The sequence below is a fragment of the Penicillium angulare genome (assembly GCF_028827245.1).
Source record: "Penicillium angulare strain IBT 27051 chromosome Unknown utg000001l_segment0_segment0, whole genome shotgun sequence".
NCBI classification, from domain to species: Eukaryota; Fungi; Ascomycota; class Eurotiomycetes; order Eurotiales; family Aspergillaceae; genus Penicillium; species Penicillium angulare.
Window position 1 is genome coordinate 3,181,069 of NW_026623160.1, and position 27,265 is coordinate 3,208,333.

General features: G+C 45.3%; 12 protein-coding genes across 12 annotated transcripts; 5 read left to right on the forward strand and 7 right to left on the reverse strand.

Annotated features, from left to right (window-relative positions):
- Window positions 1–401: 401 nt before the first annotated feature.
- N7478_001120 (putative glyoxalase family protein) lies at window positions 402–955 on the reverse strand (the record flags this gene model as incomplete). Its single annotated transcript, XM_056917335.1, has 3 exons — window positions 402–478; window positions 550–746; window positions 822–955. 3 exons carry the CDS (start codon window positions 953–955, stop codon window positions 402–404), a joined length of 408 nt encoding a protein of 135 aa, XP_056785215.1.
- A 676-nt stretch (window positions 956–1,631) lies between these two features.
- On the reverse strand, window positions 1,632–3,555 carry N7478_001121 (uncharacterized protein; the record flags this gene model as incomplete). Its single annotated transcript, XM_056917336.1, has 5 exons — window positions 1,632–2,755; window positions 2,815–2,996; window positions 3,052–3,179; window positions 3,243–3,313; window positions 3,375–3,555. The coding sequence occupies 5 exons, from the start codon at window positions 3,553–3,555 to the stop codon at window positions 1,632–1,634; spliced, it is 1,686 nt and encodes a 561-aa protein (XP_056785216.1).
- A 1,200-nt stretch (window positions 3,556–4,755) lies between these two features.
- N7478_001122 (uncharacterized protein) lies at window positions 4,756–5,506 on the reverse strand (the record flags this gene model as incomplete). The annotated part of the gene is made up of 2 exons (XM_056917337.1): window positions 4,756–5,052; window positions 5,090–5,506. The coding sequence occupies 2 exons, from the start codon at window positions 5,504–5,506 to the stop codon at window positions 4,756–4,758; spliced, it is 714 nt and encodes a 237-aa protein (XP_056785217.1).
- Window positions 5,507–8,048: 2,542 nt separating this feature from the next.
- Window positions 8,049–8,270, forward strand: N7478_001123 (uncharacterized protein; the record flags this gene model as incomplete). Its single annotated transcript, XM_056917338.1, has 1 exon — window positions 8,049–8,270. The coding sequence occupies one exon, from the start codon at window positions 8,049–8,051 to the stop codon at window positions 8,268–8,270; it is 222 nt and encodes a 73-aa protein (XP_056785218.1).
- Window positions 8,271–8,708: 438 nt separating this feature from the next.
- N7478_001124 (uncharacterized protein) lies at window positions 8,709–10,460 on the forward strand (the record flags this gene model as incomplete). Its single annotated transcript, XM_056917339.1, has 1 exon — window positions 8,709–10,460. The coding sequence occupies one exon, from the start codon at window positions 8,709–8,711 to the stop codon at window positions 10,458–10,460; it is 1,752 nt and encodes a 583-aa protein (XP_056785219.1).
- An 824-nt stretch (window positions 10,461–11,284) lies between these two features.
- N7478_001125 (T6SS phospholipase effector Tle1-like catalytic domain-containing protein) lies at window positions 11,285–13,127 on the forward strand (the record flags this gene model as incomplete). The annotated part of the gene is made up of 2 exons (XM_056917340.1): window positions 11,285–11,401; window positions 11,499–13,127. 2 exons carry the CDS (start codon window positions 11,285–11,287, stop codon window positions 13,125–13,127), a joined length of 1,746 nt encoding a protein of 581 aa, XP_056785220.1.
- Window positions 13,128–13,429: 302 nt separating this feature from the next.
- Window positions 13,430–14,801, reverse strand: N7478_001126 (uncharacterized protein; the record flags this gene model as incomplete). The annotated part of the gene is made up of 5 exons (XM_056917341.1): window positions 13,430–13,510; window positions 13,578–14,053; window positions 14,128–14,217; window positions 14,268–14,522; window positions 14,576–14,801. The coding sequence occupies 5 exons, from the start codon at window positions 14,799–14,801 to the stop codon at window positions 13,430–13,432; spliced, it is 1,128 nt and encodes a 375-aa protein (XP_056785221.1).
- Window positions 14,802–15,574: 773 nt separating this feature from the next.
- N7478_001127 (uncharacterized protein) lies at window positions 15,575–17,613 on the forward strand (the record flags this gene model as incomplete). The annotated part of the gene is made up of 10 exons (XM_056917342.1): window positions 15,575–15,682; window positions 15,740–15,819; window positions 15,874–15,934; window positions 15,985–16,023; window positions 16,088–16,445; window positions 16,506–16,597; window positions 16,650–16,751; window positions 16,806–16,828; window positions 16,883–16,980; window positions 17,030–17,613. The coding sequence occupies 10 exons, from the start codon at window positions 15,575–15,577 to the stop codon at window positions 17,611–17,613; spliced, it is 1,545 nt and encodes a 514-aa protein (XP_056785222.1).
- Window positions 17,614–17,703: 90 nt separating this feature from the next.
- On the reverse strand, window positions 17,704–20,583 carry N7478_001128 (Zn(II)2Cys6 transcription factor; the record flags this gene model as incomplete). The annotated part of the gene is made up of 6 exons (XM_056917343.1): window positions 17,704–17,982; window positions 18,920–19,556; window positions 19,619–19,752; window positions 19,801–20,105; window positions 20,158–20,499; window positions 20,571–20,583. 6 exons carry the CDS (start codon window positions 20,581–20,583, stop codon window positions 17,704–17,706), a joined length of 1,710 nt encoding a protein of 569 aa, XP_056785223.1.
- Window positions 20,584–21,192: 609 nt separating this feature from the next.
- Window positions 21,193–22,625, reverse strand: N7478_001129 (uncharacterized protein; the record flags this gene model as incomplete). Its single annotated transcript, XM_056917344.1, has 3 exons — window positions 21,193–21,493; window positions 21,548–21,769; window positions 21,835–22,625. 3 exons carry the CDS (start codon window positions 22,623–22,625, stop codon window positions 21,193–21,195), a joined length of 1,314 nt encoding a protein of 437 aa, XP_056785224.1.
- A 1,009-nt stretch (window positions 22,626–23,634) lies between these two features.
- On the forward strand, window positions 23,635–25,380 carry N7478_001130 (MFS general substrate transporter; the record flags this gene model as incomplete). Its single annotated transcript, XM_056917345.1, has 4 exons — window positions 23,635–23,874; window positions 23,932–24,328; window positions 24,386–24,929; window positions 24,990–25,380. The coding sequence occupies 4 exons, from the start codon at window positions 23,635–23,637 to the stop codon at window positions 25,378–25,380; spliced, it is 1,572 nt and encodes a 523-aa protein (XP_056785225.1).
- Window positions 25,381–26,111: 731 nt separating this feature from the next.
- N7478_001131 (fungal specific transcription factor domain-containing protein) lies at window positions 26,112–26,759 on the reverse strand (the record flags this gene model as incomplete). Its single annotated transcript, XM_056917346.1, has 1 exon — window positions 26,112–26,759. The coding sequence occupies one exon, from the start codon at window positions 26,757–26,759 to the stop codon at window positions 26,112–26,114; it is 648 nt and encodes a 215-aa protein (XP_056785226.1).
- Window positions 26,760–27,265: the final 506 nt, after the last annotated feature.

A 27,265-nucleotide genomic window follows, 5' to 3' on the forward strand; every position in this document is an offset into this window, starting at 1 on the left:
AGCTGTTCTGGCCCTGGCTCCTTGCATCTTGCATCATATCGCGCAGCCGTCAAGTGGGGCTGTCAAATACGATTGTAAGGCATGCGAGGTATGAAAATCAAATATAGAATATTGTTGTTGAATTATTTCAATTATTATTCCCAGCCTTGCATGAATCTTCATCTTTAATGCTGCTCAATTATGCAGATTGATTGTGTTATACAAGGGATATCTGAGGGTCTGATCATTACCCCGCACTCCCCGCAGTTCAACAATCAGATGGACAAAACCGAGACCCGGAACCATCCATTTACATATTAGGTGAGCCAGAAACGGCGCAAAATAATACATCGAATCGGTAATAGAGTCTCGGCTAATAAATGACTTATGATAATGCGATTTATGAGGCTCACGTGGTGACATTATAGCGTGAACTCAAGTAAGTTGCCGGCATAATCACGAGCAAAGAAACGCTTAGGATATTCTTTTCCTTGTGTACCTTTTAAAATGAAAGGGAGTCATTAGCTAGGCCTAGAAAGAGGAAATTCGGATGAAAAAAGATATGCTTACCAGAATCCATCTGCCCAGGTCTATCAGCAGCCATTGGCGCCGACGGACCCCCTTTAACATGGTGCTCATGAATAGCCTTCTTCAAACCCTCCAGCTCATCGCGCGTGTTTAGCTTAAAGCATGGATGCCGACTGTGCTTAGGATCCGTTGTACCCTCGTTGACATGAATTTGCTGTCCACTCGAGCCGATATCGAACCTATGACCAGATAAACAGTGAGCAACAAGATCAAAGCGGTCCGCGAATTGGCATCCCCAAAAAGTTACTCCATACCATAGAATTGTTCCCCTTTGAAGCTCTGGGACAGGACTTGAGGTTAATCCTAGAGTTTTGCTGTAGAACTCCTCGGCTGCGCCCAGTGTCCCGGGGTGGACTGTGAGGTTAACGTGAGCGATACTGGCAATCATGATGAGATATTATGTCTTTCGCTTTGTCGCTTGAGTACTTCAATGTTGAATCAGCGCGCACTCGTGGGCGACTCTCTGGTGGGGCTTGATGACCTTTTATTTCCCTGAGTGGTATCATCACCCCCACGCCGCTCCGGGTGATCGGAAACTAGATCCCGATCGCAATTGGTTTAGCTTTGGTCCAGCTGACATCATCTCGTAGACCTTTTTTTTCAATTGGCTTCATGGATATAGAATTCGTGACTCATTTTTATCCCCTTAATATCGGAATTCACACATTAAAGTGGATAGGTTTTTCAGAGAGATGCGTAGGTGTATAATGCTTTTGTCTTTGATTCTTGCTTTGCCGACTCCATTATTTACAAAGATGCAATAAACAAGTTATTTAAATTTCCTGATTGAGAAGGCATCGGCGAGAGTTTTAGTGTCCGTCGTTCTTTCTTCTGGCTCTCTCTTGGTCTCACTCAAGTGCTATAACCGTTGACCGTCAGGAAGTTCAAACTGTTTGATGGGGGTTGCATCGATAAATCAATTGTACGATTCTGCTGTGTACCCGAAAGAACCGAAGGTATTTGTGTAAGTTTTTCTATTGTATTTGGAAAACAAGAGGCAAGAAATTATTCCTTGTTCAAATGGTAAACTGACTAAATACAAGCTCTATTTAGGTTCGTTTGAGCTAGATTATGGACCGCAAAAGCCTCATGGGCGCCGCCTTGAAATAATCACCCCAGGTGGCATACTCAACCTTAGGTGGAAGGTCGACATCAAGCACCCCATCGCGCATGCCGGTATAAATGTCCATATCTTCAGGTCTCATAAGCCAGTACCCACGTTCAAGAGACGGGTCCTTGTTGAAGGAAGTGTATACAATCCAGGCAAGGAACAAGAAGAGGATAACGGGCGCAGCAAGGTAGTTTTCAAAAAAGTCACTCGCGTTCATCGGATATACCGACACGTAAAATTCGGCAATCAAGCAAAGAACATTGAGCGAGAGGCCAATATAGCTTCCAATCACACCGAGGGGAGCAGCGTAAGCAAGTTCCTTGACATCACGACCGTTGTGCGCCCAAGCTTTGCGGAATTGAATATGCGCAAGGCAAATACTACCCCAAAGAAAGAAGTCGGAAACACCAGAAAGAGCCAGAAGCCAATCGAAAATAACGTCGCCAGTAGAAGAAGCCTCGTTGATAAAAGCTAGCAAGCCAAAGGCGATCTGAAGAATAAGACACCAGACAGGCCGTCCCTGTTTGTCGATGTATGCCATCCACTTGGGCGCCATACCGCGAGAAGCCAGAGCCTGAATGGTTCGACTTGATCCGAAAGTCGCCGAGTTGGCAACGCTGATAACCGATATAGTAATAACGGCATTCATAACAGATGGGAGACCGACTATGCCGGCTTCTTGGATCGAAACCACAAAAGGAGAGTTCTTGGTATTGCTATTCGATGCACCAAAGAGATAGCTTGCGTTGTGTGGCACAATCAGACCGATAATGAAGGTTCCGAGAACGTAGAAGATCAAAACACGCCAGAATACTTGCTTGCATGCTTTTGGGAGGGATTTGGCGGGATTTGCAGCCTCGGCAGCAGCAAGACCACTCATTTCAGTTCCACCAAAAGCAAACGCTGCAGTTGTGAAGACGGTGCAGAACCCATAGAAATCTGTGAAGGCACCAGGGTCATGCCAATAGCGCGCACCGATGTATCCGCCCTTTGGTGCACCGCCGCAGTCGATCACTATACCGAGGATGATAAATCCGATCACGGCAGTGACCTTGATAATTCCAAGGGCGAATTCAACTGCAGATGATAATGCATTAGTAACCACAGTCGATGAGTTACTTAAAAGGGATTTTTACCTTCGCCATATCCTCGAACACCGAATATTTGAATGCAAGATAAGACAACTAGAAATACAGCTATCCAAATGCCGATATTCAAGTCATCACGCCAGTACCTAATAGTGATACTAGCAGCAGTGAGCTCAAATGGAAGCATAATTAGCCAGCTGATTGCATAGTCCCAGCCGACCGCAAAACCCCTTATTATTCACAATTAGCCACATCCATTCGGGGTTTTTGGAGACAGAGACTCACCAGGCAGGATTGATGAAGCGGACACAGTATGTGAAGAAGGCACCGTTTGTTGGATAGAGGACGGCTAGTTCTCCGAGCGCATGGATAGTCAACAAAAGCATACAACCTACAGTCAAGTATCCGATGAGCTTAAAAAAAACCGTTATTATTCTGTTTGCCATTGAACCATTCTAATCTCCTGCATTGCTTACCAGAGAGCCAGGACCTCCCTCTCGCAAAGCACTACCGGTGCTAACGAACAGACCAGCACCAATGGCACCTCCTAATTGGGGTAACACAATTAGTCGAGGAGATGGGTTGTTGTACATCAAGAATTCTCATACCGATGGCAATCATTTGCATGTGGCGCCCTTTCAAGTTTCGCTTGAGAGCATTCTGGCCATTCTCAATGTCAATCGTTTCACCGACCACAGCCGCATCGTCATAAATCGGAGGTGACCCATCAGACTTAGTCTGAATAGTGGATGGGAACTTCTTCTCAACTTCTTCCTCAGAAGAATTCATCTTGAATATCGAATCAAATCAATGAAGCTCTATTCGATTGAAAAAGAAATATTCCTGCGGCCCGGAAATGGCTGGGGATTTTATAGGATCGGCTACAAGATAACCTGCACGCCACACCACGTTTCAGGGGGAACGGCTGGAAAAGAGTCTCAGACCTCGCGATACCAGATAGCGGGCGGGGTCATGCCATCATGCCAACCTGATTGCGAGATAAGCCTCTCTGGGCGATCGGTATTCCGGTCTGGGGTACCCCTGCGATCAATCAGGCTTGAGATAATGTCATAGACCAAAGCTTCATGCGCCCGACAAAACAGGGCAACCCGGACACCCCGAGACTCACTTAAAGGTCTGGGTTTTTGTTGGCATGCATCATGGTCTGCGGGGAATGTTCTCAGCTGGAGTCCCTTGCACCACCAGACGTTTTCGAGTGGGCCGTCGATGCACGGATAACATCTCGAACGCACGGAGAGTCACACAGTTGAGTCTGGACTGACATAAAGGGGGTTCAATCGGCATTGAATTCCCTCTATGTGCAAATGTAGAAGTGAAATCGAGCCCGATACTGGATCCGACGTGACGTTTTGGGGGCATTTCTACGCGACGAGATAAGGAATAAGTACACACTAGTCGAGGTAATATCCAAAGACGAAGCTAACACGAGGACGGCCCATAGGCATGAGCTACGAATATGTGGCGTTGATAAGTCGAAGGTTAATGAAGATCAGTTGCGTGCGCGTCAAAGCAAGGCTTGGCGTTTGATATGAACGCTTGTGCTCTACGTCGAGTGCTTTATCTTCGACCAATGATATCGGAAGGGATCCACACAATTTCGCCATAAAGGAATGTAAATAGTTTGGCGTGTAAAATTAAGATATCACAGAGTTTGAAAGAGCAAATTAAAGTCGTGATAATAGTAAATCTAAAATTAAACATCGTTATCTAGGCAATAGCGGAATCTATCCCGTCCCGTGCATAGCTTTCAGGTGGATATGCATATGCATTCTGATTGGGCCTTTGCCTAGGAATATCATGATGTACATCTATGGATATTTTTCGCGTTCCTTTGATTAAACGAGCTTTCCTATTTTTATTAAGATTTCTTAAGGAAGTTTGATCTTTCAAACAAGACAAAGAAAAAGAAGTTCAACTTGAAAGAAACTAGTCTATATTTTTAAAAAAGCGACAGAAAAGAACACAAGATTAGAGCAAATCTGGGTTAGAAATGACAAAGAGCATTTGCAAGCAATAGTTTTCAGGATCCGCCCAGGTGCATATTTCAGAAATGAACTTTGTTCCTGATTCGAAGCCTCCAATGACAAGGGCTGCAACGCCTCGGGCATTTGGAGTAGACAACAGAGCCTGGTATTCAGGGGTGCCATACTTCCAGCACAAGGGCTCAGGCCATTTTTTATCGTTCATCTCATATACGCGAAGCACAGTACGTACAGTGACACTGTTCACAACATCCACACGGAATACATACCTCAAATCCTCACTCTGATAATGGCGATAAGCAGCTAGGGCGATCTCAGACCAATGCCATCCATGTGAACGTCGACTGCTCAGAGAGAATAACACCCGGTCCAGTTTGCAGAAAGTAGTCATTGACCACGAGGTGCTCATTGCTTTTCAAGCTGCCGTATACCACCTTTCTTACTGTTTGCTTGATAGTGACTGCCTTGTACCGTTTGTCAATTGGAAGATTTAATTCCACCATGACTGGCCACAATCTCGGCGGAGGCGGATACATGAACTCAGGTGAGCCAAATATATCATCACCTTCGTCGATAGTCCAGCCGCAGAAGAATTTCAGCATGTTGATCGTCAAGCGCGCACGCAAGATTGGACATGATTTATCGTCCGAATCATATTGCCATTGTTGCCATTTTTCGCCATATGCCTGCTCTCTCCCATATTTACGCGTGGACTCAAACGCTTGAGAGTTAGCCATTATTTGATCTTACCTTGCTGAAATAGGCTTGCTTGGGATGAATTCTGCTGTTAGTGCAACATGAAATTATTTTAAGTTGATTGAAAGACAGAGAAGCATAACGAGGAGGTACGGTGTATTTAAGAAGAATCTACCAGAGACTCTAGTCTTAGAGAGTCTAAATCGGGGCAAATATCAGGTGAATGGGTAAAATGAACAAAGAAATGGAAGCAAAGTATTCTTAGTGACAATGGAGCAAAGTAACCACCACAAAGAATAAGAAAGACATCTTGAAAGATGCTATATTAGATAAATATAGAAATTCTTGAACAATGAGCTTGATTTCAGATAATAATACAAGGCCATTCATGAAACAGGATCTTGTGGATACTTCAGTTCTAATGGAACCAAATTGAAAGACATTAGTACCTCAGATATTAAAATTCTCATTATTCCCCCACAATAGATGAATCCCCAGAATAAAGAGAATCGTTATAGCGATCGGGTGATTCCTACACTCTTGCTGGAAATCGAAAAATCCTACATCCTCAGAGCTTTGATTTTAATAAAATTGGAGTCAATTTTAATCGCCCTGAATCCCTGGGTAGTTCGAAGAGGACTCAAAAGCCAAGGCTGATTGATGCACCCACAACCTTCTTCCCGCATTTTGTGCACCCCCCTCAACTCAGAATAGCTATATTCTAAATTTCCCCACCATTTTCTCGCAAGCCAGGTAGATTTGTGATGGAAACAAAAGATCCCGCTTTCTTTTACCAGGATTTCCCGTGTCGTGTGCTTCGGGATCCTATACCACAGAGTGGGGTACTAGTATCCGTATCCCATGCCTAGTTTTCCCTGTCTTTCAGTCTTCGACTATATAGTGATTTAGGTGGAGTTATGAAAAGCAAGTAGCTTTAGCAGGTTATTCTGTATACTTCTCTCTTATTGGTATAGTATCACCTGCGGGTTGCGGCAGATTCAAAGAACAGTGCTCGCACTTTGACAAGCATATTTCATGTTTTACGGATGTCCTGACGGCATTAAGTGGCGTTAATTTATTTTGGAGTTTGCACGAGACAGTAGGCTAATTCTCTTTGAGTATCAAGGTTTCTTTGATTTGCGGATTTTGATATGAGAAAGATCTATATGGCATTGCCCCGAGGTAGCTTATTGTCGCTTGAAGTCGGTTATATCTGTTAAACGTTAGCCACGAATCATCCTCGTATCTTATGGCAAGGCACCTTTGCTTTACAGAATTAGAGACTGGGCCAATTCTCTATATGACTTGAATACACGAAGTCCGAAAATATAGAATCTTTTTGGGTTCAAACTTCAAAGCTTGCGCAGGTGGATTCGGATGGATTGATTGGTACGGAGTAGTCATGAATGGACTCATCTAATGATTCTCAGTAGCACGTCAGTGAATAAGATCAACATTGGATCCCCAGACCCTAGCATTATATGCCAGTGTATGTCGTACAGGATCGAAAAAAACTATATCTTTTACTCCCCATCCTGGCAGTTTAAAACCGTGATTGTTGAGAACTTCAATCTCTAACTATGTTTTGGAATTCAAACTCACAGAATCAATTGGAAAACATCATAATGTGGCCCGCCTCGCCAGATAAGGCATTGAACGCCTACCTATTCATCCCAGTCTTGATCATTTTCTTCAAGATTTTCATGATATACAAGCGTATTATCAAGAAAAGCAAGATTTCCAATCTACCTGATGTGGGCGTACAATATTACTTACGCATATAAAGATGGAAAGCGCATTGAAACCGATCCTTGGGACATAAAACTCATATTTACAGCAGCGACTGAGTCATTCACAGCCTCCTTTCAAGTCCGAGACTGGAAGAAGCAGGATATCATAGAAAGGGATTGGAAAACTGTATGTGAAGATAATACCGGGATGTTGGAAAAGATTCGGCCAAGAAGGCACTCTAAAAATTACGATTTGGGAGAGAGCCCAGTAGGTAGTGGAACGGCAAGCAATGAAGGAGAATGTGGCGATACCGACCTCCGGGAACATTGTATCTAAGCATCAACAGGGAGAGAATCCTCGCCGGCTTCAAGCCTGTTTTGACCTTGACACCATGAAGCCCAAGCTAAGCAACAAGTAAATAAAGCATACTTCCTCGCTATAGCCTCAGCTCTGCCGTCCCCCACAGTGTTTTTCATTCCTTATCATTTACTTCATTCTTCTCTACTCTTGTCTCATAGTAAATGACTCTGCAAATGACTCTGCATAAATTGTGCCCGACAGTTGCAGATGCTGGTCGAGAAAACAGTTTGTAGATTGGTGGGTTGCTGCCCCAGGCACCAATGTCATCCACTGCATTTCTCACTCCGTAGCTTCCCCACGCATCTTCATCTTTGCTGATCGTGTCCCATAGCCCATTCCTAGAAATTCGATACTGCTCCTCCCTCCCCCCATATTCATCTCCGGGGAAACAATCAGCCCATGGTCGCAGATGAAGCGTTGTACTTTCGGTGCTTCACGGGAGAGAGTATGGCCCCGACAACTGGATTCGGTAGCCCGTTGTGGACATAAAACATGTCCAGCCCCGTTGATTCCGTCGATGCCGTTGGTTGGCCGGAGAATGCCGACGCCCACGCTTATAGGGTGACAACCATGAGAAGCCGCTCAGACAGCCTTAACCCAAATGGGAATACGGTTCCCGCCTTTCAGCGTGCTGATTTCTCGCGATGTGGTCTTCCTTCTTATTCGGGACCTGAATACCTCTATGGGTATTTGAGAGGTTATCTTCTCCTATGATGCAACGAAATTCCCCTTTTTGTCCCCAAACCCGTTTTCTGATCCCCACAACTCAACGACGTTGTGGATGTTCAATCGCGGGTATCGCTAACCGGATTGGCGAAGAAGCGAAAAAGTGGGGAAAAGATGGGCCCTAAAGCGTCTTAGCGGAATAACTTTGGCCTCGGTAAAGGGCATTTAAAAGCCCCTCCAGCTCCTGTTTTTCCATCCCCCTGCTGTTTCCGAGTCCTCAAAATTCGTCCTTATTTGTGCAATTTCACGCAATCGTTCAGCCTCATATCCGCACTAGGAAATTTATCATGCGAGGTGGTGCATAAGCGCCTGTTCTACTCACCCTCCTCCCTCCTATCCCCACTCGGAAGTTAAAGTACCTTTGTACTTTCCGTTAGGGCGGCGCCGAAAAAGAGAAAAAAAGAAGAAGAAAATAAACTTTTCATCATGAAGGTCGAGGCTGGTTTAGAGGCGACCGACGATCAGGCTTTGGCCCGCCTGGGCAAAAAGCAGGTGCTTAAGCGACGGTTTGGGTTCTTTTCGATCGTCGGCTTCGCCATGGCTGAGCTGATCACATGGGAGACTGTCCTTACTCTCTTTTATGAATCCGTGGAGAATGGAGGCCCGGCTGGAGCTTTCTACGGGTATATAATTGCTTGTCTGTCAACCTTGTCGACATATACTGTCATTGCCGAATTGGCTTCCATGGCGCCGATTGCTGGTGGGCAGTACTACTGGGTTTACATGCTCGCTCCAATGCGATGGAAAAAAGTTTGCTCATATCTCATCGGATGGCTTACCTCCCTGGCATGGATCGCCACGATCGCCACGGAAACCATTTTTCTCGGCACCATGATTGAAGGACTGATCACCTTGAACAACCCGGATTTCGTTCAACAACGTTGGCAAAATACCCTTTTAGCTTGGGCGAGTGTTGCTGGGACCTTCTTCATCAACGTCGTTGTCCCGAATATTCTTCCACGCTTTGAGATTGCCATTCTGGTCTTGCACTTGGCTGGGTTCATTGCTATTACTGCCACGCTGCTGGCAATGTCGCCTAAGAAGTCGGCCGACTTTGTTTTCCGTACATCATTAAATGATGGTGGCTGGCCAACTCAAGGTCTTTCGTATTGTGTTGGCTTTATCGGAAACATTGCAACCTTTGTCGGTGCTGATGCTAGTGTGCATATGGCCGAAGAAGTCGCCAATGCCGCGACTGTGATTCCTCAGGCCATTATCACCGGAATGACTCTCAACAGTCTTCTTGGATTCTCAATGATGCTCACGGTTCTGTACTGCCTGGGTGATGTGAAGTCAGTATTGGGTTCATCTACAGGATTCCCTTTCATCCAAGTGTTCTACGACAGCACACACTCCTACACGGGAGCTTCAGTTATGACTGCGATCATCATGGTACTAACGATGGCTTGCTCCACCGGTATCACCACTACTGCATCTCGTATGACTTGGTCTTTTGCCCGTGATCAAGGCCTGCCCTTCTCCCACTATCTGAAAAGTGTGAACAAACACAGCAGAGTTCCTATCGTATCTGTCGCCGTAGTCTGCGGATTTGCCTGTGCCCTGTCTCTTATCTACATCGGATCCACTACCGCCTTCAATGATGTGATCTCCCTAACCGTCACCGGATTTTACAGCACCTATTTTCTCCCAAGCGCCTTCCTTCTCTATCACCGGATTAAAGGAAATGTTCTACCCCATGGCACCATGCTCGATGGAAGTCACCCGGATGCGCCCTCTAATGCCCCTGATAGTACAAAGGAAAAGCCTGCAGCCCTTGTGCAACCCAAAGAACCCGGCGAAGGGGTCCTCTCTAGCCCAAGTCCTGCCTCTAGCCCCGAACGCAACAATTCGAACGAAGCCCAGCGCCCAATGGAATTTGAAATTGCCCAAGCACCTCTTATTTGGGGTCCCTGGAAAGTTCCCGGAATATTGGGAACCATTAACAACGCGTATGCTTGTGCGTACATGCTCTTTGTTATCTTCTGGAGTGTGTGGCCTCCACAGGCCTCTGTTGACTACTCGACCATGAACTACAGTATCGTCGTTACCGCCGGTGTTCTGATTCTGAGCGGTATTTGGTATTTTGTTCGAGCTCGCAAAGAATATAATGGCCCGCTTATTGATGAAGAGGTGGCTGAGATCATGCACCTTACTCCAGGAGCAGTGCGACCGAACTGAGTCGATTATGCATTGGAAATGAGGAGAAGGAAGGACGACACGGTCATCGGACAGGATAAGCGAGGAAATATTGTATTATAGTCTTGATCTGCTTGAGTGGCAGTTTAGGAGAACCACCTTGAACACCATGATCTTTGTTCAAGTTCAAGTTATGACTGGGCGATTGAGTATGATGATGATATTATGTGACATAAAAGTGCAGGATACCCCTCGAAATGAAGCATTACTCAAAACTTACATTTTTGACCACACGTATAGAAAATAAAACCACAGAAGAAAACAACAATGTGGCCGTGGAAGTTAGGAGTCAAAGCATCACGAAAGCATGAAATCTGCATATGCTCCAAGAGAAGCATAGACGAATCACATTTTCCCCAAGACGAACATGTTCGCGATCGGAACCGTGTGGTTAATATTCATACTAAGTATTTGCCCCGATTGGCTTCCGAAGCTTACAAGAAAATGGAAAAGCGTATAAAGCTGCAGAAAGCCCCCACCAAGGTCGATCCAACCATAACTTGTATTGGAGCTACCTAAGCGGGAGATTGGCAGCCCCAAGACCTCGTCGGAGTGATTTGCAGGCCAAGGATTTGGACGGATCCTGAACCGTGTTCTCGTATGCATCTTTGATTTGGTCCCTAATACGCCTCTATGCCCACATGCGCCAGTAACTTATGCACTTTACTTCCAGGCATTTTTTTCGGGAAATGCCATTTTCACATGAGATCTGTCAACCTAGTCCCATTATTTTTAATATGAGCCATGGGTCGCTGTGGCTGTCATGTTAGGAGTAATATCCATAGACTCGAATGAATCTTCACGAAATGGAAGAAACATTTGGGCCATACGCGCCTATGAAGCAGTTTGTGTTGTGCTTTGATGGGACAGGGAACAAGTTTTCCGGCGATGGGTCGGACACAAACCTGGTGAAAATTTATCGAGTAAGCAGAAGTCCTCTTAGCTTGTTTCCAGTCATTTTCATTATCCATGATTTCAGTTGCTTGTCAGACCAAGTTAATCTAACTATTGGGGCTATAGATGTTAGATCGCAGTCAAAGCCACCAGTACCATTATTACCAGCCTGGAATTGGCACATATGTATCATCGCGCTCACTCGCCAGCAAAGGGCGATTAGAGCGCATCAAATCCGCCTACAAGAAAGGGATTGACGCAGCCCTAGGTTCTTCGTTCGACGAGCATGTTATAGGCGGATACACGTTTCTGATGAGATATTATGTTCCTGGCGATGATATTTACTTCTTTGGCTTCAGTCGAGGCTCGTATACGGCCCGATTTCTAGCGGAGATGCTGGACTTTGTCGGCCTCCTTCAACCAGGCAATGAAGAACTGATTCGATTTGCATGGAAAACTTTCGCAAGATGGCAACAGCGGAAAGACGCGACGAGGCAAGATCATGAAGAGAAGCATAGGCTGTTCACGTTCATGAAGGCATTCCGAGAGACTTTTAGTAGTCCTGTCGGGCGGATTCGATTCATGGGCTTGTTCGATACGGTCAACAGTGTTCCTATGTTTGAGAATGCTTGGATGGAGAGAAACAAATTCCCGTATACGGCTTATAGTACTGCTAGGGTGATTCGGCATGCTGTCTCGATTGACGAGCGTCGTGCCAAGTTTCGACAAGATTTGATTGCTGAAGCTACTCGATTTCGACTACCGGGTCATACCCATAGACTGAGACACCTTCTGGACCATGCGAAGTCGAGTGTCCCTGAAATCGTTCTCAATGTGCCCGAACATGACAATATTGTGGACGAGAAGGAAGTCCGAGCTTCGCGCCTGGATTCAAATGGAGAAGAACGATATAGAGCTCCTTCACCATCGCCGAGGCGAAGAGCTAGTACGGAGACCCCGACTCAAAATGGTCTCATGCCTGACATAGCATCGCTTAAAAGCAGCGTTTCGAAAACTTCTCTACAGGTTCCAAACATCAAGATTCCCGGAAATGTTTACGATGATGACGAGGACGATGAGCAGGATATCTATATTGGAGGTGGTTGGCAGCTCAATCCGGAGGACAAATGGCCACTTAGCCACATTCCTCTCGTGTGGATGGTTAAGGAAGCTCAACACGTAGGGCTTGAATTTGATGCCGGAAAATTCAAACGTTTCAATTGCTACGAAGAGCCGACAGGCGAGTTTCTTCAGGCTAAGGATATAATGGTCTCTAATGGCCCTGGATCAAACAGAAATAAAAATCATTGTCGGGAGAAAAACGCTTTCAAAGAAACTTACACTCAGACTATGGACCATGGAATTGTTCATGACTGTCTCACATATGCGGGAGGCTCATCCTTCTCCTCAACCTTCGCATGGCGTTTAATGGAATATCTCCTATTTCGAAGAATGGATCTTCAAACGGATGGGTCTTGGGAGCCAATAAGATGGCCATTACCCCGTGGAGAGACGCGTGATATTCCCGATGACGCTCAGATTCACGTGTGTGCTATTCACCGCATGCAAATCGATCCCAACTACCGACCGGGAAACCTCATTATCAGAGGTGGTGGGCGAGGTGTCAAGCGCGCCGACGAGAAATACATAATTGGGGAATGGGAAATTTGCAAGCATGATGACGATCCCGTTAGACAGACTTATATTCGCAAAAAGCGAGAGAACGTATGTCAAGATATTCCACCTTCGGCTTAGCAAGTTTGAAGCGTATAAGTGATCTTGTTGCAATTAATATACCAAGTTCCGCAATTGGTTCAATAAATTGGGATATTACTGTCACGCCCTGGCATTTGTCAAATTCTGTTTCTGAGTCGCTTGGGACTGAGAATGTAATATAGGCTGATAAGAGCAGTAAACAGAGCACCTGTCCGCCATGCCGAAACAATTTTGTGTATTCTTAGATCTGTATGTAAATAAATAGAAGGTGATATAGAGAAGGCGAAGTTCAATAGATCTCGTCACACGGTTACTAATTTTTACGAAACGGGCATGTCTTTCTAGACAGGAACAAACTTCTCGTGTCCATCCCACAGACTGACAAGCAGGGATCTCTTTCCAACCCATGGGGAACGGGCGTGCTAAACATCAATTAGTATAACGGATCAATCAGAATAAAAGAAGATACTGTTGAGTGTGGCTTCATACCTGGACTGTATAGTTGTCGAGAATCGCGACGTCTCCCTCTTGCCAAGGAACCAAGAAACCAATATCATCAGAAATTGCCAGAAGCTTTTCCAAATACTTTTGAGGGATCTCAGATCCATCTCCATAAGTAGTTGGCAGGTGAATACCGCCATCAATACCACGGTGAGGAGGCTTCAGTGCCTGTCGATCTCGCTGTCGGCCGTAGACGCCACCGAGGCCATTGAATGGGACGATCTGATCTGTGGATGCGATTCGCCGGAAAGCAGGCAGACTCTGGATAACATGCAAGGCACCATTAGGCTGCCACTCTGCTTCAGCTTGGAGGCGTGTCTTTAGCACTTCTTCTACTTTGCGGCGCTTATCTTCTAACGAATCATCGGTACTAATGGTGAAACCATAGGAGTCTTGCCAGTTCCACCCAATTGTTTTTGACTCGGGGTCCTCTTTGGCCGGGTAATATTGCCGCCCAATTATTCCTAGTCAAGGTATGTTAGAACCGTAAAACAGTGCCTACGCTGCGTGTGACATATCTATCCTGAACCGAGCGTACCTTTCTCAATCAATGTGTCAACAAACTCGGGTGTTTCCTCTCGCAGTCTATCGTACAGTTCAATAGTAGAAAGCAAGGGAGTTTGTCCACCTATCGCTATGTTAGTTTCTGGAGAATAGGTAGAAACTGGTTTACCTTACCTGATTCAGGAACCACTTGGGAGAAGAAGAACAAGACACCTGGAAAGTGGGCGCTGCGACCATATTCATTATGGTAGTAGAACTTCACATCTGGAGGCTCCTCGTTCGCAGTCTTGACATTGCCACCAGCATAAGTAGTTCTTTTACCTGACAGGCCTACTTCTTGATGAATTTGTGGGAGCTTGAAAGCTTCAGTGAACTTTGATAGATCTTCAGGCTCCTGAATAGGAAACCCGCGAAAGAGTATAGATCCGTCTGATATCTGATTAGTTGGAGAATACTATAGAAGGAAACGGGGACAAGCATACGCCGAGTCAGGATATTGTTGAATACATCCTTTTCAGCCAGAGAACTGATATATTTCAAACTTATGTCCAAGTCTGCACCCACTAAGTCACCCTTCGGCTTGATCCCGATCGGAAATGATCTGCCGTGGACCAACCGGCGGTTCGGGATATCAAATGTCTCGATAAGAAGATCAGATTCTCCCACCAGTCTGGTCAGATCCGCCTTTTCAACTAGTGTTTCGGTCATTTTACTTTTTCTGATCAAGAAAGTTGAGTTTTTACTTTACGATAATTAGAACCAAGTTCCAGCAATAAGTATTTGTGGCTGCGAATTTTGAAGATGCAGAGTTCGACTTCGGATGATATAATCACGTAATAAGGGTGGTCCGAAATGCTAGAGTTGTCGGTGTTTGTTGTACTAGATAACACCTTTAGACTAGATCTAGAGATTACATTAACGGTGTATCTAATGAGAGTGCTCGCTTCAAATGCCGAGATTTCAAATGTCAAGATTTCAAATGCCGAGATTCGAACGCTCCTTTCAATGTTTTGCCTTCAAGCTTGGCTTGCTAGTTAGGCGGACCTGGCACTTTCGAGCCGACACTTTTTTTTATAACCAACTTCGGCTCCAGTATTTCATAGATAATGTTCAATCTGATATATTAACTCGAATACAAACTATTCACTCCATGATAATATGATTGTATAATGAGAATAAAATGCTTTTCCGAACAATGATCCCAAAATGTTGCGAGTCAGCAGTGGTTGCGCCATAATTTACGACGGAATCGTGATAGCTCCCCCCACAAAAATGTATGAAATCTTGCTGGGCCCCAATAGAAACAACGAGTATCGAGCGATGAGGAATACAAGGGCCTTATAGCGATATCATATAGAGCGATCCTGATAGACTAGTGCAACCATGGCTCAACTTATATCTTTCGAAGTTTATCCGCATCAGTTCAAGTTTGATTAGGGCCTAGGAAACAATACTATAAATTTGTCGCATTGAGGGAGAAGATGTCCTCTTCCGCTTTGGATGAAGACCGACGCCAGTATGGCGAGCGACCGGCTAAACAAAAGTCATGGCGGCATTACTTCTGGGACGCTTGGGACAAGCCCGAAGAGGTGAGTAGATTGATGATTAAGATGTTAGGATATGGGTTAATTGATTTCACTCAATAGGAGAGGAGGCTTCTTCTGAAAATGGACTTGACCATTTTGACTTTTGGTTGCCTCAGTACATTTATCAAGTACCTGGACAAGTATGTATGCCGATCAGGAGTAATATGGGGGATAAAACCACTGATATTGTATAGATCCAACCTTCAAAATGCTTTTGTTAGCGGCATGAAAGAGGAAATGGGCCTCTATGGCAATGTAAGGAAGTCCCACTGCAACTTCGACATGATCTAATCTTTCCACCTTAGGAAATGAACTATGCAACTACAGCATACTCAATTGGAAGCGTACGCTAAGGATATCAAAGCTCAAAAAAATAACCAAAACTAAGTAACTAACAAATGCCCCTAGATAATTGCTCTGTGGCCGTGTAATCTGCTACTCACTCGAACAAACCCCAGATACTTTATTCCACTTCTTGAAATCGGCTGGACAATCACTACCTTTGGTCAGTCTGTGATGACAAAGCCCATTCAAATGTATGTGCTCAGGGTAATTCTGGCAATATTTGAGACAGGTCATTTCTCTGCAGTGATTTATCTTTGCGGAGCTTGGTACAAGAAGGAAGAGCTCTCGCGTCGTGTCGCAATCATCAATATGACCACCGCGATCGGACCCATGTTTTCGAGTTATCTCCAAGCTGCTGCGTATAACGGACTCAACGGCGTTCATGGAAGGTCTGGTTGGCGATGGTTATTCATTATCGATGGTACGTGCATGAGAACTTGAAGGTCCTCGGTCCGGTTGAGTGCTCCCCTAACATCAACAGGTTGTATCTCTTTGGGCATCGTTGCTCCTCAGCCTTTTTTCTACCCTGACGTACCAGCTCGACAGAAGCCAGACCGCCTCTTCACCGAAAGGGTGGGTCTCAAAGATAAAACATTGACTTATATATATGTCTAATAATTTGCAGGAAATCGAGCTGGCTCGAGACAGGAACCCTCGCGAGGGACGAGTGAAACAAGGAGCATTCACCATGCAGCAGGTGAAGCGTTGGGTCCTCACGCCGGATATTGTATGTATTGCTCCGAGGTTGCCGAACCTTGTTTGATGCTAAAAGTACTACTAGTGGCTTCTTTGGGTGATTTCTTTGTTGGTGACCCGCGGATTCTGTATTTATTCGAGAATATGCTAATCGTCTTATAGCTGTAACGATGTTTGCCAGCAGCCCGCACTGTCAATTACCTACTGGTTCAAAGCATGGAATACCATCAAGCCTGGCTCATACACGGTGGCTCAAATTAGTGAGTATCGGCCAGCAATTTCAGTACACTTCGACTGACATTTCTATAGACAACTATGCTACACCAATCCAAGCAGTGATTGTCGTCGTCAGCCTTTCTATGGCCTGGGCCAGTGACACTGTCTTTGGTGGACGGAGATGGCCTTTACTCGTGATTGGATCCACTCTCTCCACTGTAGTATTTCTCACTCTAGCCTCTACCCCAGTCTTTCCCGAAAATCGCTCAGGCCGATGGGCCCTATATTATCTGACTGGCCTAACTCAATCTGGAAGTTCCATGTTCTGGGCCTGGACTCAAGATACTCTCTCAGGAGACCCAGCAACTCGAGCGTTTGCCTCTGCTGGCCTCAACGTATGGGCTTATGTGGGTGACGCTACTATTCCCTTGGCTATCTTCCAAACAGTAAATCAGCCGGGCGTCGTAGCGGGCAACTACGGAGCTGCAGGATTTGCTATTCTCCAAGTGCTGACATCGCTTGGTCTGGCGTACCTCCAGCACTGTCGACGAGTGAAGGGTAAAGAGCTCATCGAGGAGGATAATGGAAGAACTGTGGAGGAAGCGGAGGAGGAATCTTTCTCTTCAGGTGTAGAGATCAACAAAGCTGGACCCGTCGTGGATGAGCATGCGGTGTAAATGGTGGTACTGTTGGAAGAGAAAGATTTAGAGCGAAGAGACTCATACATACACGCTTGCAAGAAAGGCATGTTGTTGATACATTTTAGATCAAAGACAGTTCCATGCGGAATTTTGTGATTTGTTCAAGGTTATGGTATCGCCTACCAGCTGCTCCTTCAAGTTGGCATCGAGGTTTCCAAGGGTGTGGTAGTAGAGGACGGCCAAGATAGACAGATGTGTTGAGTCATTTCCGGCAAACCTTTTCCTAGCAGTCATCGACGCAATACGTATGTCGTTCGATTTATCTGGCTCTTCCTGTTGAAATACAAAGAACTGCTCAAGCATGTTGTTGCGGCCATTTTCTAGATCAACTTGTGACAATCCTCGCTAGACGGGTCTTAGCCTCATAGTTGCATCTCTGCCTAGTGCTGTCGCAGCATGGTTGCCTTGCCAGTGCTCCCGATGTTTCATCGACAATCTTCTCGGGCTTCTGCCGATCTGGTGGCTTAAAGCTACTAGCGCTCGGTAATGCAGGCACATCTCTTCAATAGGATAAGGGGCGGGGAGTCGGTGTGAGACAGCCCGGTTAGCAGTCAATCTACAGGCATGTAGATCCTTGTGGGGCTAGGTTACAAATCTTTGGTTTCCCCCGGGATCGACCCGAGCCACATGTGCATAAAAGTACGGCCAGATTAGCTCCACTAAGCTCCCCCAGATGAAGAATGTGGAAATAGGAGCTAAAGCCGACTGGGATTTATACGAGTGTCTATGGCTTGTTCAATGAGTGCCAAGCGATTCAAGATATGTTGCACTTTCTGATGCAGGAGATAAGACTTTTTGATGTTAAGATCCTTGTATACTATCTTAAGAATGTCTTGCACTACTAGTCTGAGCTCGGTTGACGAGAGGGTGCACGTTATCATCAACAACATCACGCAGGCAACTTTAATGAAAATAAGTTTTATTGAAGAAAATATGTCCCCAGGCGAGGCGCACACTCTTTTCCCTTGCATGACTGATCTTGCTGTGATGAAATTTGCTCTGGTTCTGAGATGTGAGAAAATTTGTAATGAGCTATTGACATCCGTCGATCTGCGGGTATCGAAATTTTTGGACCCGTCAAGGAGGCGAAATGGGTATCATTGAAACTAAATTGGCAGAAAGCAACTCGGTGTACTGAATGTTGTTGTTGTTGTTGTTGTTCTTGTTGTTGTATTTTATGTTTCAAATAATTAGGTAGTCATCTTGATGTGGTAGTTCGGAATTATGCGTCTGCAAATGATAAGTAACAAGATCACACCAAGATGCCTGCAATTGAACTTACAAAAGGTCTCCATGGCACATTGTTTCTATCATGGTTTGACTGTTGTGCCCGTGCTTGCCAAACCTTCTCAAGAATGTCCTGTGGTGCATAAATTCCCATTTCAGATCTAGCTTTGATCTCTGCATATCGCAACATGATGTAATGCCGGGAATGCTGAGAAAGGCAGTCGGCACCTGCTATAAAAAGTGGAAGTACCAAGAGTTCAATCAATGGACTAGAAGCTGGAATATTCGAGATTGAGTCTAGAATCTGATTCACCGACTCTTGTATGTGGGGCGTAAAAGCTGATTCAGTATCATCGAGGAGGCGTCTAGTAGAGAGGATACAGGTATGGCGGAAGGCCTCGGCAACCGATAGCCAAAGTGAATTTGCGTCTGGAAAGAAGCAACGAGAGCTATCCCAAAGATAGAACTTTTGGATCGAGCCCTTCAGAACATTTTGAAAGACTTCCGTACTTATTCTGCCTGTCGAGTGAGCTTTCGTATGCTCAAGCACGTTGCCAATCACCAAGACTAGCTCTCGTGGACAGCCATTGACCGACTCAAATCGTAAGTCACATAGAGACAGTAGCTTTTCGCGAAGTTTCTGAGGAAAGCAAAGTCTCTCTGGGGCAGAAAAGGACCGGATGATATCTAGCCTGCAGCATCGAAGGAATGAAAAAAGCAACTTCTTTTTTTTGCAGTGAACGGATTAACTTACCAAGCCAGATTTCCCAGAAAGAAAACTGTTCTCTCATCAGAGACAGTCAGCCGTTGGTCCAGCTTTAACTGGGAACATATAGACATAGCACCGGATATATGAGCCCCGTGCAAGGAGACACCCGATTCGCAGATCTTCCATTCAATTAGAGATGGACAATAAATTGACATAGAGTAACTTACATCATGGAGGAGGAGAATTTGGATCGTAGCGAACACGCCATCTCGATCACTATCGTTGAAGTCTCCCGAGCTTACTTTTCTAATTGCAACGCCAAGCTCAGCAATAGCTTTTAGTCGATAATCCACAGCAACCGCTTCATGGAAATGTTTGTTCGAATTCAGATGACCAAAATGGCAGGCTGATAATGCAAGCACGGCATGTAACAGTCCAATCTGTTCGTAAGCCAGCGAGAGAACATAGACCCGATAAGGGTTTTTGCTTTCGACACGGAGGGCTATTTGATGGGGACAGATCACACGATCATCTGTGGTTGATTTAGCCCAAAGTCTATCAATAGTACCATTTCGAGAAATTACAATGTGTAATGAGCATTCCAGTCTCCGCAGAAGCAAGAACTCTCTTGATTTCTTGCTCATCACTGGGTGTAGAGTTATCTGGAGAAGTGGGATATTCGTCACGAGTGCTTGGCGCAGGAGAAGTATCATTTGACGCATTTTGGACTTGAGTTGTTGGGGATGTAGCAACTTGGTCGACTGGCACATTCTGATTCCTCCACTTTCCTCGGGTGGCAATCCCGCAAAATCGAAACTTGTCAGGATACCCGCCACATTGCAGTCCCCTGCTGATGCAGCGCTTGCACATCGGCCGAGCACGATCGCATCGTCTTGATTTTTGGCGACATGTCAAACATGCAGCGTCTATTAAGATGAGAAGATAATAGTGTGAGGTCAGTGGGGTGGACTTGGAGATCAGTACAAGAGCCGCGCACCGGTCGATCGCATTTTTGTATCTGGCAGCTCCAGGTTATCATTATTCTAGTGGCCTAGATTCGAGAAATCCGCGCTGTATCAGTTGAGAACCATCCCAAAGCAGATGATTCCTCGAGTTCAGCGTTTGGAGGGCATGTGCCTATGATGCGCGTTTAAGGGATGATCCATAAGCCGACGTTGGGCTCAAGCGGAGTGTGTATAGGCGCTAGGTATCGGAACGCCCCGCATTTCTGTCCGTATTTTACTATGAAAGTTTACCCGATAAAACATCACTCTGGCAGCTTAATGTGCTGATAATACAGTATTAATACTAATCATACGGGACTTAGACATAATGCCATCTAAGTCTCTAGTATTACCTTAATTAAAATATTATGAGAGACGACTAGACCAATGTTTGGAAAGACTATTGGAAAGACGTGTAGTATAATATGATGTTAAGCGCGTATTTAAACCCCACCAACTCTAACAAGAAGTGAATCATTTATCGGGGTGACTGTAGTAAATACTAGTACTTGATTGTCGGTTCTTTCTTTCAAATTATTATGAAGTGGTTAAATTGCAGGGAGTGGAAATTGAATTTAGAAAGTGAGCAAACTCATTGATGTGTAGACTATCTGGTCAAAGTCTCGATCCATTTCGAATAGCTTGACCTTCCTTGCTCTGCCAAAACGCCCCACTTGGAAATTGATAGGTGCAAAGCGCTTCAGGCTTATACTCCACGCTGTAGCCAGCTTCCCATGGAGTAACAAAATGACCATTGCTAGTCTGCACCGGATACTTCAAAACCTCGCTGAAGGAGTTTATGTGTTCAAGGAGGCTCTTCTCGCCAGATATGCAAATGTAATTAAGAAGCGCAAGGTGTTGCGTGTACTCGTTCAAGCCAATGCCCCCACTGTGTGGCACAATCGGAACGTTGAATCTGCATATCAGTAAGAAAAGAGTCAAATTCTGTACGATATTTGGTCTCACTTACTTTTTCGCCATGAGTAGAACAGCCAAAACTTCGTTCACGCCTCCGAGTCGACATGCGTCTATTTGACAGTAGTCAATTGAGCCGGCTTGTAGTAGCTGTTTGAAAATTATCCGATTTTGACAGTGCTCTCCCGTCGCTACTCCGACTCCATGCGGCTTGAGAGCTTCCCGGATAGCTGCATGTCCGAGAATATCATCGGGCGATGTGGGCTCCTCGATAAACCTAGTGGTTGTTGATCAGACTACATCTCTTGCGTGAGTGATTGCCACTTATACGGTTGTACTTACAAGGGCTTGAATTCAACAAGTTCTTTCATGTATGCGATTGCCTCAGGTACACTCCATACCTGATTAGCATCCAGCATCATTATACGATCGTAACCAATTGTATCGCGTGCGAGCTTGACGCGACGCTTGTCATCCTCAAGATTGCCACCAACTTTCAGCTTGAATTTGTCGATCCCTTCATTCAAATTTGAGCGGATCAATTCCACCATTCTCTCATCGGTGAAACCAAGCCAACCTGCTTGGGTAGAATAAGCTGGTACTGCTGTATTGGTTTGGGCATCTTGAAGCCTAGCCCCCTTGCTTTCACTCTGTTGTTTCAAGATATCCAGGGCTTCCTCTGGAGTGATCGCATCATAGATGTATCTGAAATCAATACACGCAACAAGCTCTTCTGGTGTCATATCGCATACCAATCTCCAAAGCGGTTTGTTGAGGTATCTGCCCCAGAGATCCCACAAGGCATTTACACATGCACTGAGACCGAGATGAATGACTCCTTTTTCGGGCCCTACCCATCGCAGTTGGGAATCGGCTACTAGGTAACGCCATGTTTGACCCATGTTTTTGGTCAGCTCGCCCAAGCTCTTGTCTACCAATCGCTCAGCAATCTGGGAAGCGGCAGAGACACATAGATCGTTCCCGCGCCCGATGGTGAACGAAATGCCATGACCAACTAGATCCGTATTTGTTTTAAGTTGGACGTGAGCAGCACTGTAGTCTCCTGCTGGATTCATAGCATCGGATCCTGAAGCATCCAGGCTAGTTGGAAATCGAAGATCTATTTTCCCCATTAGTGCTAGAGGATTGGTAAAAAGAGCAAACACGACTGACCATAAACCTCGAAACCGGTAATCTTTAGATCGAAAATTGGCAGTTGATTTCCTCCATGATTGGGGGTGGCACGTCCGGAGTCGAGAATATCGCATTGCATATTGAGAGTTTCGGGCTTCGTCATTTCTTGAGTAAAGAGAATATTCAGAGGATGTAGGGGATAGCTTCGAGATTATTTCATACGGCGGGAGTGCTCAAATATAAGTCTCCAGTGTCATCACTATCTCCTATATAGGCATTGCAAAATTTGTCTCTACATCGCAAAGGCTCTACGAGATGGATCTTCTATACCAGAACTAAGAGCTCGAGCACCGAAAAAGATAGTCTTGGAGCCGATCACCCCGGATCACTCACAGAATCCCACCAATCATGCCGCATTATTCGGCATTTCGGCTCATTGCAGGTGGAGACCCTCTCAATGCTCTGATCTCCCCACATTCCAGAACGTTGACTTGTCAATCACAACCACGATAGCAATCGTATTATCCATATTTCTTAATTTGAAATGCAGTGGAAGGGCGTTTGGCACTAATTTATGCCCATTTGAATCATCGGGCGTAGTTTATGGTCCCAAAAATGCCAGTCGATCCCAGACAAGACCAATCAAGAGATAATCGTCGGTACTTCGGCTTTATAGAAGCCTTGGCATCTTTCCGGGGATGCGAGGCTTATTGCGGGTGACAGCTAGTTGAGGGAACAAGAAATGCCCTTTCAACGCCGATAATTCGGATTCGGTGATAATGGAAGAAATTAATACTTCTTCGTGCTAATTAAACCCCCACCTAACTTTCCATAGTGGTCTATAAAGCTTCCTACAGGACGATACGCAAGGGTTCGACCTGCCTTCCTCTTTCTTCACTAAAGTGCATTCTGTCAGTCATTTTTTTTTCGATTCCTGTTTTGATCGCGCTCTGTGTTATTTTGCACTTGAAGTATTTGCTAATAATACTTCAAAGTTCCCTAGCCGCCATGGCCAACAAAGACGAGTTGACAAGAATGGAGGTTTGCGATACAATTCATGTGGAACAATCTCATCCATCTATTCGCGATCCCGAAATTCAAGTCGATCAAACGCACGCTGAAATATATCGCGAGGCTCTGCAGTTATTTCCAGACGATGATTCGATTGACAAAGCTACCGAGAGAAAACTAAGGCGGAAGCTGGATTGGCATATCCTGCCACTGCTGGGAATGTGCTATTTCTTCTATGTAAGACATCCTTATACCTGTGAAAATGATATCATTGGTCGCTAAATCATGTTCTAGTATGTCGACAAAACCACAATGTCTTACGCTGCTATATTTGGCATCAAAGATGACTTGAAGCTTCATGGCACGCAGTATTCATGGCTATCGAGTGTTTTCTATTTTGGGTGGTTGATCTGGTCTATTCCCTCTAACTTGATCATGCAGCGAAGCCCACCTAGCTGGTACTTGTCAATTAACATCTTCTTATGGGGTGCTCTATTGATGTGTCAAACTGCGGCCGGTAATTTCACAGTCCTTGTCGTGTTACGTGTCCTATCTGGTGCTTTTGAAGCAATCGCAGATCCAGCATTTATGTTGTTTACATCTATGTTCTATACGAGGGAAGAGCAACCTTCCCGTATATCAGCTTGGTATGCATGGAATGGCATAGGAGTGGCTGGGGGTGGTTTAATTGGTAATTTTGAGTGATCAAACATATTGGCACGGAATCTAGCTAATTATTAGAAACTAGGCTACGGTATTGGTCAGATACAGGGTACACTCCCTGCGTGGCGTTATGAATTTCTGATAATCGGGGCGCTTTGCGCCTCCTGGGGAATCGTGCTCGCTTTCCTACTCCCAAATTCTCCAACAACCATCCGGAACTTCACGCACCAAGAGAGACTTATGCTTATTGCACGAATGCGCCATAATCAGACTGGGGTAGAACACCACAAGGTGGAATGGTATCAAATCAAAGAAGCTTTACTGGATTACAAAACTTGGCTTTTCATGTTGATGGGATTTGTTTCCGCGGTGCCGAACGGCGGTATATCCAACTTTTCCACGTTGGTTATTAAAGGTTTAGGCTTTGACACTTTACACACAGCATTGCTTGGCATACCCCAAGGAGTACTCGTCTCTATTTGGATTGGGCTAGGAGCCCTGGCAAATCATTACATGCCGCCAAACAGCCGCACTCTGGTTTGCGCTGCCTTCATGTTGCCAACCATTGCTGGTGCATTGGGCTTCTTGCTTGCGCCTGCAGATGCTTATGTCGGACGGTTGATATGCTTGTAAGTATAGCCAACTTGAGTCATATCCGATAAGTGTGGATTACAGTCTAACATTACCAGCTACCTCACCGGGTCATACCAAGCGTCCTTTGTCATTTGTTTATCCCTAATAACGAGTAACACTGGAGGCCACTCGAAGAAGATGATAGTGTCAGGTATCATATGGTTTGGATCTTGTATAGGAAGTATCTCCAGTCCCTTTTTCTATAAAACTTCTCAGGCCCCTACCTACCATCTAGGTATTGGGTCTTTGCTAGTTTCAAACGTTATCGAGCTCGCCCTGTTCTTTGTTTTACGTTCTGCGTTCAAGTGGGAGAACCGACAGAAGGAGAAGAAACGTGCCACTCTTCAGGATACTGGTGACATCAAAAATAGTCGTGAAGCCCTGAATATTACAGCATTTCAGAATCTCACAGACAAGGAAAACCCAAACTTTGTTTATTGTTATTGAGAGTCATAATCTCGCAGGTGTGAAGAGTGAATCGGAAATGGGAATTTCAATTATAACTAGCTGAACAGGGTAAAATCAATGAGCGAAAGATTTAATGTTGTTCATCCAGTCATATAAAGTTTCTTGATCGGGAAGGACAGTGTTAATCATGTGGTTGAGTGGGCCCTGATATGCTAGCGCCCCTCGGAATTCTTCCAAGGATGAGCCCTGGTGTTGAATATCGTTCCCCAGTGTGCCATCTGTTTCGAAGGACTGCCCAGCAGTATCTAGGCACGTACCGGAATTTTCATCAGGTGGCGAAGGCTGATCATATATTTCCAGATTTCTACAGAATTTTGCATTCACTTGCTCAGCAGCGAGTTCAAAGAGGGAATGGTAAAAACTGGCATGCCAGAAAGTCCCAGCCAGCCCCTGTAGACATTCCATGCAACACTGGAAACCTTTCTTTGCAGTCTCATAGCCTGCTATATCCTCTGGTTCCCACATCAAAGATATCTGTGTTATCAGAGGAGGCAGAATTATGGTCACGCTTCGGTGGTGTTAGCAATTTACAAGTTTCGGATTTTTGTAATTGGGTTTACCTCTGGGTAGGTAGGAACTTGATAAGATCAAGTTCAATCAGTGAACCTAAGAGTCGGACGGAGTCACTTGCCACCAGCCGTGTTTTCAATGAAGGAAGATAGTGGCTTTCTGTGTACCGTCGTTCGTCGAGTGATATTAAAATAGTGCTACTAGTAGGTTAGCAGATATGATCTTGTGAAAGACAGGTGAAGTTCTGACTTCAGTGTAAGTTCGAGAATGATTCTATACATAATAGCAATGGATTGTTTTCCGAGGTCAGGATAGGATTCATGCGGCGGTCCCACAGTCGGAGTTACATTGGAAACCCAGCGTTGGAGCATTCTCTCGCAAAGTTCAACTTGATCGATATCGTGGCCACTCGCTGCCGTAGACAGCGATAAAACACCCTCCGCGCATTGACACAATCGGAGCAGATCAATGTAAACGGCCTTTATGCTACGCTGTTCATCATCATCGCCCACCTCTTCAAGATCCGAATGGTCTGGCACCGGGATATTACAATCCAGAGTATTGATATGCATAGGCCTTCCAGTACCTAGAGCAATAAGCCGGTCGCGGACGACGCAGGCCCACCAGATTCTTCCCCAAAGTTTTTTCTGCGCTCCAATTTTCCCGACACGATGCATGCCGAGACCTTGAGCGAGACCGATAGCTTGATAAGCCCAGAGCCAGGTATGCCGCTGTTCATCTGCGGAAGGGTAGTATTGACTCATCAGTAGAAGTCCTTGAGTTGCTGTCATATCATCCGGTTCGCGATCTAGGCTATAGAGAAGCTGCAGCAAAAATTCATTAAACATGCTCTGTGACTGAAGAATCGAATAACTTACCCGTGCCCTTTTATGAAAAGAACTCCTTGCTTCTCTATGGTCTATAAAGCCCATTTGCTTGATTGTTTGCAACGAAAGATACTACTAGTGTCAGCGACCGATAGTCAATGAGTGTCTTTTAGTAGACGGTGGTAGCTCACTGGACAGGCGGTGGACATAACAGCATACAAGAGGAGCAGGCTAATTTTTCGGCCATCCAGTAGGCCATCTCTGCTGCAAGTATAATAGTTGTTGAGGAATGACTGTCTGTCGATAATGGGGAAAAACGAGTGAAAGTATCGAAAATATGCTGAAAGGCATTCATCTAGGTGATCCTTTGGTGGGAGATTGAAGATATCGGCCTTTTTCAAAAGAGACATCTCTTCAGAGCTGATATTTGAAAGAAATACGGGCGAAAAAGTACAGGAATCATGCATGGGGATTGGAAAGCAGACTCCTGATTGGTCATCTCCCACCCGAGGAGTAATACGAATATC